Source organism: Lycorma delicatula, chromosome 9 (genome assembly GCF_047948215.1).
Source record: "Lycorma delicatula isolate Av1 chromosome 9, ASM4794821v1, whole genome shotgun sequence".
NCBI lineage: Eukaryota > Metazoa > Arthropoda > Insecta > Hemiptera > Fulgoridae > Lycorma > Lycorma delicatula.
In genome coordinates this window covers 8097847-8110612 of record NC_134463.1, presented here as the reverse complement: position 1 = coordinate 8110612, position 12766 = coordinate 8097847, and the positions used below count along the sequence as shown (strand labels likewise).

At 28.7% G+C, this 12766-nt stretch overlaps 1 protein-coding gene across 1 annotated transcript in view; it reads right to left on the bottom strand.

Annotated features, from left to right (window-relative positions):
• Positions 1-2715: 2715 nt before the first annotated feature.
• Positions 2716-12766, bottom strand: part of stg1 (stargazin-like protein) — a 158694-nt gene continuing 148643 nt past the window's right edge. Inside the window, exons 5-7 of the mRNA XM_075374573.1 lie at positions 11690-11895; positions 4518-4663; positions 2716-3006 (exon numbers count right to left, since the gene is read on the bottom strand). Of these exons, the coding sequence (XP_075230688.1) occupies positions 2716-3006; positions 4518-4663; positions 11690-11895 (643 nt within the window). The remainder of the gene's footprint in view (positions 3007-4517; positions 4664-11689; positions 11896-12766) is intronic.

Here is a 12766-nt window from a genome sequence, read left to right as displayed (position 1 = left end):
AAAAGAGAAAGAAAACTACTATTAAACTGAATCTTTGTTTTGGATTTTCAGTACTTTGCAATCTTTTATAGGATATTAGTATAAAGATCTTTCAGCTTTTGTGGAACTTTCAGGATATAATGATGCAATTTACCATCTTACCCGTTACCCTAGATTAGTTTCATATTACATCAAGAGCCCATGAATATTTTAATTCTGTTCCTAATTATTTTCAACCCCAATCAAATGATTCCTATGGATTTTATATAATAGCTTAGTGTGGAGTATTTTCTTGTTGCTTGTCTGCCACTAACAGAATTTATGCTTGATAAATATCTTCTCAGTTTGCAAGCAATGAAGCTTACTTGTATATGAATACCTGGATACTTTGATTCAATATCTGCTATTGCTGCTGCTGTTGACTAAGTGAAAAGAGATAACACATCACATTTCATTTCCACAAAACATTTTATAATTATTTTATAATTATGTTTCATTTTATAATTCTTTTAGTATCATGAGAGAACATTGTCTTGTTAAGAGTTTTTTAAATTTCTAAATGACATTATTTTATGACCATGCTCTGTGTAGAGGAGTCAATATCAACTTTTATGCTTAACAGGTGAATAAATATTATCTGTGCTATCTCTCATTCACATTAGTTACTCGTACAATACGTTAAAAAAAAAAAAAAATAATAATAATAAAAATAAATAAAAACTGCAATCTTAATAGTCAAATATATTGTTTTGTATGTTTCTTTTTATGAAGCCAATGATCAGATTTCTTTTAGCAATGTAAGATTTCATATATGTAGTTATAAAATAAAAATGTTATACATTCTGCTGTAGCATGAAAAAATACAGACAAATTTTCAGATTCTAAAATAATCTTTAATGTAATATGAGTATACAATTTAATCCAAGAATAAAAATGACCAAATTTAAAAATTTGAGCTAATTTTTAAGTCAATCCATAAATCCAAATCATATTCCCAAATTTATCATGGCATTGGAAAAACTAATTGAAAACATTTCCATGATTTATTGAAAATTTTGTAAGATTATGAATTTAGAATTGTGATTGTGGATTACATTATTGTAATGCAGTCAGAACAATAATTTTTTGTAGCCAATTTATATTAAATTTTTTAAAATTTTCATGTTATTAGCCACTTTCCTTTTATGTTTGTTTTAACAATTTTATAATTTTTGTTTTAGTTCATACCACATTTAAAGAGATGCTTTGAAGCATCTTAATAAAATGATAGTCTTATCATTATTTAATATTCATTATACCTTTTATTCCCACCTGAACTATTACATTTTACAGTTCTTCAGAAAATCTGAGTGAGTTTTCAAGATAAAAAAATGAACAGAATGATCGTTATTTGGTACCCATAAATATGAGTCACATAGATTGATATTTAATTAATTACAAACTCTTTCTTATGTGTGCTTTTATATTTACAAATATGCTACCTTTGCATAAAAGAAAAAGATGCTGTCTGTTCAAGATTTCAATGTTGATCAATCAGGAAAATGCTGGGGCAATTCCCTTTTTTAAGCATGTAATAGTAGATCTATTCATTCCTGATGTGCTCTGTATAATGTAAATGTATTTACCAGTCTGAATAAAATTTTACTTATTTTTTTCTGATGAATTTTGAAGAGATATCACTTCAACAATCATGTTTATAATTTAGAATGGGTCTTGTCCTGATTGATCTTGTTATTAGAACCTTAACTTTATTAATACATTTCATTTATCATGGTAAAGTGCTGACAATTATGAGGATGTATGTGAAAACTTTCCTGTTATTTATGAATGTAGTCTGAAACGAATGTAATTACTTGTGAGATGTGCAGAACAACTCACCAGGAGAGAAGATATTTAAAATGAAACAGATATGTTGGTGTGTTGGTAACAATATATAGAAATGTGACTCCTATTTCAAACAACTACTCTTTAATATGTTGTACATTCACTGTCTAAATTTATTAACTTATTCTTGTCCAACAATAGAATTTGATTTACTTGTCATAGATGTCTAAGATTTCCAAAAATAATGTTTTCAATGATGTTAATAGCTAATAAAATTACATAAATGTCTTTTCATGATAAACTTATTATCTAAAGAATAATTGTTCTTTATCTATTATTATTTATTACATCTCTGATTAAGTCTTTTTTTTAAATTTATTATAAATGATTGAATAACTAAATTGTCTCATTATTTTTCTTATAATTAACACTCTTTTTAAAATTACACACTGTGTTGTTCATTTTGATTTTTTTTCAAAATCCCCACTGTTTAAAACATAAATCTTCAATGCTCACTGTTTTATTTTTCACCAATTCAACAGTAGAATTAATTATTGTATTTTTAGTATTATATGAGAGCTGTAGCAACAGTTATGAGCATACAAATTTAATAATAATAATAATAATAATTTTAATACACCAGACTCTCACTCTTTTATAAAAGCTGAATCCTGTTCCTCATTTTTCTTTTAAATTTTCATCATGATTTACACAATTCTCCAAATCTTCTTTACCAGAAAAAACTACTTATGGTAAATTAGATTTTATCAGTTTAATAAAAAAATGTAATTTTTAATTAATTGAATATACTCATAACTTCTGTTAAAAACTGTCATAAAATTGACTATATTTCTGTCCATTTCAGTTATAATAATTATAATCATAATTATTATCATATGATTTCATATATGATCAAACGGGCGTTGTCCTTCGAAGACTATCATAATCCTTCCTACGTCCATCTGGAGTTCTAATTGGAGGCACAGTATCAAGGTCAAATGTAACAAAATCTGGATGTGGTGAGAAATCACCGATGTCATCACAAGAATTAATATCTGCTGTTGTTGATACAGTGTGAGTCGTTATATCTCTTGGTAAATCCCATGGACGTGGTATATAATCACTTCCTTCAATTGGGACTGTATCAAAATTATCATTTGTCTCCGCAAATGTGTAATAAGAAGTAGAAACATTACTCACCCTCTAAAACATAATAATACCATCTTTGGTAGAATTAAATTAAATAACTTAAAATTATAATAATAACTTAAAAGTACTATTATTTTACCAACAGTGTATAGATAAGTAGTGCTACAACATTATTACTTACAGGTAATTATTACCTGTAAAATTATTACTTACAGGTAGCAGCTACTTTCAAATGATTCTCCCACTCTTATAACTTAATTAATTCTATATTGTAGTTAGTCTTTTTAGATAAGAGAAAGTCCTTGAGTAACAGTAGTTCACATTCCATTGGACATTGGGAACTACGAATTCAAACAATGAGTCCAGAAACTCTAGTTGAAAGTATTATAAATAGTTTTACAAATTAATTGTTCTATGCTGGTGCAAGATTTTTATTCAAATTTATCTAAAGATATTATTAATTTTAAGCAGATCTAAATACTTATACTGTTATGACATTTTGATAGTTGAGTTCAATTAATGAAACTTTTACTTAATTGATCTCAAAGTAGACACATAGATTTTCATAGACAGTTAGTCTATGAAGACTAACTGTCAACGTATAACTGAGTTTACAGCTTAATTTGAGATTTTATATTCTAGTAAAGGTATTACATACATTTTTGTTTGCTCTGGTTCTAAAAGATTGGTTATAGAAGTAATATATGTGAAACAGAAATTGCAATACAGAGTTAAAATTTTCAATGAGTCATTTTATCAAATAATAAATAATTTTAGCTGATGACATGTTCTAACAAAAAAAATGTTTGAATAACTGTGCCTAAGCAAAATAAAATTGTACTCCAGTAAGAATGTCAGTTTTATTTGTTTTGTTAAATTCAGGATCTGAAAAAAGAGATTATGAGGCAAATTAAAATTGCAAAATATCAGAGGTACACGTCGGTCGGCTATCTGTTATTTCTGTTAAAATAGCACATTGCAGTTGGAATGAAAAGCTTATATATAAAGAATGTAATGTCAATACAACATCATATTCAGAATGAGAAAGTGTATTATTTATTCCTAAAATAGGAATATCATTTTTATAAATGGAAGTTCTAACCTTCGTGCAAATCTATAAGTACATATGTAGTTATAATTACATAACTATATTTATAATAAGGTTGTTGTGGGTACAGTTAATGATGTTTAGGTATCTATCTGGACAAGAAATGTACATATGAGGTAGTAAATTAACCACTTCTTGGGTCAAATGTTACAATTTAAAAAAAAAAAAATTATTATCTATTTTATTAGCTAATTGAACATCAATTTTGGAATAGTCATTGTCAAAAATAGCAATAAAGCATAATATATTTTACAGCTTTTTAATATTTAAGCTTTTTCAATAACACATGAGTAAGAACTCTGGTTTAATTTTCAAAATAGAGTATTATAATGTTCTTAATTGACAGTAGACAGAAATGCTATTTTTATATTTGAAATGTTACAGTTAGGAGATGATGAGATAAAAAGATAAGTCTCTATACTGGAATGGATCAATTTAAATATCTGTTACTACTTACTGCAATAGGACTTTGTACTAAAGAATCTTCGTGTCCGTCACTATCAAGGTAATACCGACGTTGCTGTATACTAGGAGAAACTCCTGTATGATTTGCAAGAACTGGTGGCGGATAATATGGGTGCCTTCTACATGGATAAAGTGGAGCTGAAAAAAAAACAACATAAAAAACCAATTAAATAAGTTATTATTGAACTTTAGTATATTATGTTAGTGATAACCTATAGGTGGAATGGTAATTGCTAAATTACAATGTTTATTACTGATTGTTTCTGATTTAAAATTTTATATACTTAAAAACATTAGTGAGAAAATTTTAATTTAATGAAAATCAATTTTTCATTAATGCAACTTTCTAACATACAAAAAATTTTTTTAATTTATTTTTTGTCTATTTTAATTCATGATTACAAATACATGCTGGAGGTTTTAACCTACTCCAAAATATTATAAAAAATGATTTCTGTACAGAATCAAACATTTCAGAGATATGTAAATTGATTCAATTACGTTTAAATGACATTTAAAAACTATAACAATGTAATAAAGAGAGCATCCAATAGAGACCAAAAGATTGTCCCCTCAAATTGTGAATGAAATATGTCATTCCTCTGCCTAAATCAGCAGACTCAAAGTGTTGAATGAATAATGAAGTGTTGAATGTTCACAGTAATTACACTATGCATAATTACTGTGAACATTTTGTAACATCTTAGTCATACGCAGGATGCCAGACCAAACATATCTATGACTGTGTAAAATAAAATATTCGGTAAAACTAAATCTAGTTATTTAACAAAATATAATAGATTAATTTATCTAATTTCTCTTCTTTAATAACTAGATTATGTAAAAAATGCTGTAATTGTTTGTAAATTGGTGTCTGTTGATCTTAAATGATCACAGTTTGTGAAACATTTATAAGCTGTTGCAATCTCTTCAAACATTAAGAAAACTTTCTTAATATACTTGGAACTATCTTAGAAATGTTTGCAGGACTATAAATAAAACTGAATTTACATCTACCTTTGATTAAAATAGTGTAAGAGCTTGGAGAACCGACTTTAACAGATTATTACAGGTGATTCAAATATTTCAATTGAGAAGGTGTTTATGTTTTGGAAAACAGTTTTTTTGAGATAAGAATGGTATCATTAACACACGGTTCTAACACGTATGTGTAATAAAATAATGTAATGTAATGTTCAGCTATGCTGAACATGTAAATTAGTTCATGATCTTTTAAATTTTTTTCGGAATATGATCTATGAGTAAACTTTTTTTATATCTTTCATTCTCCTCCAGATTTTTATTGATTGGTTATATAAAAATTAATGTTTTCAAGGACAACTTATACGTATTGGGCGAGTTGAAAAAATAAAGAGATTATCTTTAACATCATTTCTTAATAACATTTTTAATATAGTAGCTACACAGATAAGCACAGAATACTGCTACATACAAAGCACAGATTTCATTTTTCTGTGAATTCATTTGTTTCATTATCTAACAGTGAATGGACTTCAAAAGATGCATTGTGGTGTTAGTATTGGATCACAGAACATTTTTTGAAATCTCAATCACCTCAATGTGTAGTTAATACTTTAAACATTATTACATTTAAATTTAATTTGATTTAAATAAATAAATAAATTATGTCTGATTTAATTGGCTCACTGAAAAATATTTAATTAGTACCCAACCATTTTCTGTGAAAAAATATGTTACGCATTTTTCAAAATGGTAAACGTGACAAGAATTCAGAAGTGCTTATATGAATTTGGGAACTGTACAACAGTAGGCCTACACATAAAGTGGTATAACATTGAAATCAAAATGTATTACCTTCATTGATTGCTGGTGTTCCATTTTATTTTCAAACAGATATTTAAAAGTTAATGCAAGATAACAATTAAATACACTAAATAATGGAATTGGAAATTACAGCAGAAACTGCTGTAACATTTTTAAATGTTTAAACAAAATAAAAATATTTTACTTAAAGGGGGTGAATGCTATCAACTTAGCAGAATATATTAGAATTTTCCAGGTAACCGTCATTGTAATCATCATTGTCACTTTCACTATCTTCTTGTAAAGAAATAATAAATGATTCCATAGTATTGTTAACAATGTGTTCTTGTCACATATATTCATAATTATACACGCATTATTCATAATTATATAGGCATAATTCAGCTTCTGTTTCCTTAACTTTACCACAATACACCTTCCAATTTTTATTAAAATGAAATTTTTGAGTTTGTCTCACCACACACTTGTCAAAGTTATTGAGTCTTATTGACATTTCATGGGGTTGTATTTTATTGGATTAAAGAAAGAAGTAAAAAAAAAGAAGATTTTCAGCTAATTATTCTAGCAACTGCTTTTTCTCTTTTCTCACTCTTTGGACTTGAAATCATGATACCCCACACGCAGCTGTTGTTCTTTTCTCACATTTTTTAATGTGAATCAGATGTTTATTTTCTTTTTCTGACTTCAGAAATCGATCATAAATCTTGTAACATAAACTCATACACATTATTTATTATTTCCTGTGTGGCCTGTGATTTTAATTTTTGTTTTCTACAGTACACTTAAGTTCATTCATAATTATAAAACACTAAAAACACACAACCGGTTATAAAATGTAATTATTCTTCTCAATCAAATCTTGAACTTCTGTGTAAAACTCTGAAGAGTTTACTTTCTTTTTTTTTGAGGATTTTGAGGTGACAGTGGACCACTTTAGTCAACTCTTGTTCGTCTTTTCTTTTTAATTTTCTTCTTGATTGTTTTTCAATATTTCTTCATTCTTTCAGACCTTGCTTTTTTGAGTTCTTCTGAACAAACCCTCGTTTTTGTTTTCTTTTCTTTAATTTTTAATCTGGAGTTTGCTTCTTTTAGTATTTTTATATTGTCAGTTTTGTTTTGTAAATCTTCTATTGTGATTTCTAATTCTTGCATATCCTGTTTAATTTCGGTGATCCAAGTTGGACATTATCCAGTATTTCTCGACCAGTTTCCTGACGAGCCTGTTTGGTTCTGTTCTTATTAAGTGCCCAAAAAAGGAGATTCTTTTCTTTCTAAAGTAGTCTAGGGCTGGTTCTAAATCTTTATGTACCTCTTGGTTTGGTATGAGTCTCTGTTCTCCCCCATCAGTAAGTCATCTTTTATTTATGCATGTTCTTAGAATTCTTCTTTCTGTTCTTTGCATCTCTGTTGGGTAGGAAATGTTGGATCTTATTATGTAGGTCTGATTACAGTTTTGTAATGTTTGAGTTTGGTATCTATTGAGATGTATCTTTTGTTACATATTGTTTTGGTGGTATTTTGTGCAGTGAGCTTTTGTGTTCTTTTTTCCAGTTTAGTTTTTCTTTGAGGTCACATGTGATATTTTCTCCTAAATATTTAAAACCGTTCAACTAGCATGACTTTGTGTCCGTTTATGATTATGTGGTTCAATACCATGGGATTTATGACCATTATTCTGGTCTTTTCATATGATATTCTTAGGCCTATTTTTCCTGCTTCTTCCAATGAAGTTATTTGGATTCTAGCTTCTGCGATGTTATTGGCTAGAAATGCTAGGTCATCAGCAAATCTTAGACAGTTTACTTTGATATGGTTTACATGTTTCCTTACTTCAATTGTTACATGTGGTGGGTCTTTTTTGTACCATTCTCTCATTACATATTCTAGGGCGCAGTTGAAGAGCAGTGGGGATAGTCCATCTCCTTGTCTTAAACTTGTTTTGATTAGGAATGGTTCTGATGTTTCTCAAAATTTTATTTTGGAGTATGTGTCAGTTAACGTGAGTTCTATAATTTTTACTAGTTTTGGGTGTAATACAAGGTTTCTTAGTATTTTCAGCATTGATGGTCTATGAATACTGTCATAGGCCTTTTGGAAATCTAAGAATGATATTATTAGTTGTATTTGTTTCATTTTGTGGACATCCATTATTAATTTGAGAGTGATTATTTATTCAGGACAGCTTCTCCATGGTCTAAATCACCCCTGATATTCTCCCAGTTCATTTTTGAGTTGATCTTTTATTTTATTCAGGATTATTCTTGAGAGTATTTTATATATGCAATCTAACAGTGAAATTCCTCTGTAGATTTTGGTATTGATTTTGTCTCCTTTCTTGTGTGTAGTGGGTGTATGAGTGCAGTTGTCCAGTGTTTAAGTAATTTTTCTTCTTTCCCGATTTTTTTGAGATTTTCTAGAAGTGATTGTTTAGTCTCCTTGGAGGAGTATTTCCAAAGTTCTACCACTGTCTGGTCTTCCCTGCTTGCTTTGTGATTTTTCATTTCTTTAATGCTTGGTTTAGTTCTTTTAGTGTAGGTGGATTTATTTGTTTTTGGTTTGATTTGATAAGTGTGTTTGTGTCAATTTGGAAGAGTTCTTTGGGTTCTTCACAATTTAGTAGTTTTTTGAATGATGTAGGTAATATTTCTGTGTTTTGTTTATTATCATACGAGGGTTTACCATCTTCATCTTTTAAGATTAGAGTTGGTGGTTCGTATTTTTGTTTTAAACATTCTATAGTATTCCCTTGTATTATTTTTATCGCTTTCAGTTTCGATTTGTTTTAGTAGGTCTTTTTGGAATTGTCTTTTGGTGTATCTTATTGTTTTGTGGGTTTCTTTTTTTTGTTTTGTTAGATTCAAGTGAGATTCCTCTGATTGGTCACATTGGTGTTTGATCCAACTTTGGTTTCTTTTCTCTATTGTGATGTCACAATCTTTATTCCACCATTGGTGCTTGGCTCTTGGCTGGATTGGAGCAGTGTGTTTTGCTGAAACTTTTAGTTTTGTTGTAAGTTTAGTTAATTCTTTTTCGCTAATATTTTTGGTTCCTCTTGGTAGTTTTGGTTATTTATTAGGATGTCTGTATTGTATTCCTTTTTGTTTTTAGTGGTTTATGGTATTTTCTTTTGTGAGGAGAAAATCATTTTTATTTTGACCATGTAGTGATCTGATCCTATGTCCTTGCCTTTTAGCACTCTGTATGTTCTGTATCTGTTTGTGGAAGCTCTTGTCCATGCATACGTGGTCTAGTTGCCATTCTCTTTTTTTCCAGTCAGGTGTTTCCAGGTTTTGAGTTTACAGGTTTTTTGTAAGAAGTATGTAGCTTTAGATATCATTCCGTGGTTTCTGTAATATTCTATTAATTTCATTCCATTTTGTTTGTACATTTATGTGTTGTATGTTCTCCTTCCACATCTCTGTATTTCTTTTCTCTGCCTAGTTGGTATTGAATCTCCTATTGAAATCTCCTATCACTATCTGGATGTGTTTGTTGTTGATGTTGGTAGTTGTTTGGTCTAGTAGTTCCCAACATTTGTTCACTTCTTGTCTTGATTTTACTTTGTTGACTTTTTTACTTTTGTTGATTTTTAGTAGGTGCATGTCTGTTTATTATTGTATATATTTTGTTAGATGCTTTTATTGTGAGTGTGGCTATTCTGGGGGATATTGCTTTAAAGTTGATAACAGAGTTTAGGATTTTGGTGCTTGCTATGAATCTGGTCTCAGAGATAGAGCAGTTTTTCATGACTTTATTACCAGGAGATCTATTATATATTCTGAATCCTTGTGATTTGAATGGTTCCGGGGAAGTATTTCTCATTTCTTGTAGTCCTGCTATTAATATTTTGTGTTTTGTTAATGTATATATATGTGTTTTGAGTTTTCCAACTTTTATTAAAGAATTAATGTTGTGGTTTGCTAGGTAGTTTATGTGTTGTGGTTTCAATTTTTGGGTTTGTTCAGATGCTTCGACTCATCTGCATCTGCCCGCCAAATCCAAGTGCAGTCTTTTCAAGTCTTTGCTTGACGGCGGATTTTTCCTTAAAAAACTTTCCATATTTGACTGTTGTAGGTTGTCAACCTTGCAATTGCTCCCTAGTTACAACTATAGTTGTTAACTATAGAGGGATTTGTTTTAGTTCACGAAGAAAAGTTCACCATACTTTTCTAAGGTATCCAGCTGCACCACATGGAGGCGCAGACCACTTTTTATTGAGAAGATGGAAAACGGTGGTGAGTTGCAAAAAGTTGTCCCCAATCAAAAACGGCAAGAGTTTACCTTTATTACAGTAAAAGAAACTTCATTTCTTTTAATGTAATAAAAGAAACAGAATTTACACAAATGCTCTTAGAGGATCAATAAATACAGGACAACTAGTTAGTTAGTTAGATTATACTAAAGCATTCAATAAGATAAGCTTATGAGTAATTATTTATTTTTACATTGGCCTGCCTGTATTTGACAATTATGAGTACATAGCAAACAGTATAACTATACTGTTTATTGATATGATAACTCATTTCCTGAGTTATAATACTTGGCTTATCTGTGTTTATTTTTACAATAAATAAAATCGCAATATAGTATAAACTATGTTTATATATGTCAGATAATTATAATGTTAGTTAATTTATCATTTAGCGTTTGCTGATGTAATTATAATACTTGTTGAGAATAAGCAGGCTTACATTTTTATAACATTTAAAAAATATATCATAACTTTTCTTTTTATGGCAAAATACTTAATCATTTATAAAGTACAAATAGCAAAATTAGAAAATATTTAAAAGTAATGTATAATACCATCCAGTAACATAAAATAATATGTTGTATTTACAAGAAAGCAATTTGCTTTCACGTGACAACCAAACTGAATGTTTTCAGTTTGGGTAACAAGCAATGTATAAGCTGTCATAGACCAAGCTTCCAGATTCATTGCAGCAGCAATAATTTCTTTCAGTTTCTAATAAGAATATCCTTTGTAAATAACATTTATAAAATCAGCAAAACTTACTATTTTTACTTTTTTATTTTCATTGAGATCATTAACATAGGTAAATATACAATGGTAGATCTGTACCAACATTGGGCACACAACTAATTAACTAATTATTTAACTGTCTTTTTAGCTTTCTTTCTTGTTCATTTTATAGAATCACAGACTAAGTAAGACATAAAAGGTGTAAGATATAAAAAATATTCAAACCAAAATTTACATAAAAAATTGAAAAAAATGTTTTGTCAAAAATATTTTTTTTTTTGGATCACTCAAACAATGAAATATTGGAAGATTTGTTAAATTTTTGTATTAAATTTACATACATCATTATATTGTTATATAAATATTTGATAAACAAATGTAAGAGTGTTTATTACCTCCTGTATACAGCTGTTGATCAATGTTTATTGTCGAAGCATTTGAATGTTTCCGTCTATGATTCATTGCATGTAATTCAACTCTTTTCTTTGACCATTCTTTCTGCTGCCATGAGATATAAAGAAATACAGCACATGTTCCAGCAGTTTCTATTGCCATAAAACCACTAACGTACAATAAAAAACTAAAACAAAAAAAATAAGCAGGGTTGAATTTATTGTAGTATGACAAGATATCTAAATGTGTTTGGATGTGTTTTTAACTTATCTGCACCTCATTTTTCTTGCCTATTATTTTTATTATTACATAAGTGACTGAAGATAAGTCCTAAGGTACATTTCAATCATAAGGTTTTATTCTTGGTTGACAAATAATTCACCATATAAGCTTGAAGCATGTGTGGAGATGTTAAATGGGAATTTTGTAGTATAAGAAAAATGTACTGATCAAGATTCAAATCTGAGACTTCCAGATAAAAGGCTGAGATCCTATGCATTACTGAAGTCGCCATAGATATTTATTATGCTTTCTCGAAAATTTGTTTAACCCAACCAGTTCTGCATTTCACATAAGTTCCAGAGCTTCAACCAAGTCAGCAATGTCACCATCCCCAAAAAGGAAACTTCAGGCTTTGAAAATGTGCAAATGCTTTCATTTTCAGGACTCACATTCTAGGATGATATGTTTTGTTTTTTTAGAGTTCACCACAAATAACCCCTGAAAAGATTTACACTGTAATAAATTAAAATGACTTGTTTTATATAAATCTATAGAAAATAAATAAATTTATTTAAGTCACATTTATGAAACTAGCAAACAGTCTATTTTCTTCTTCCTTTTTAAATCCATGAACAGTTACTTTATAAAATTCAGGAGGGAAAAAATTGTTATGATAATTCTGAAAGGAATTGCCCAAAAAAAGTGCAGAAAGTGAATATCATTAAATCCTTTCTTTAAATTTGAATAACTAAATATTTTTACCTTTAATTCAAGTGGCTATTTTATACTAAACATAAATAATATAAATGATAAATTTGTTATTGAACATCATAAAC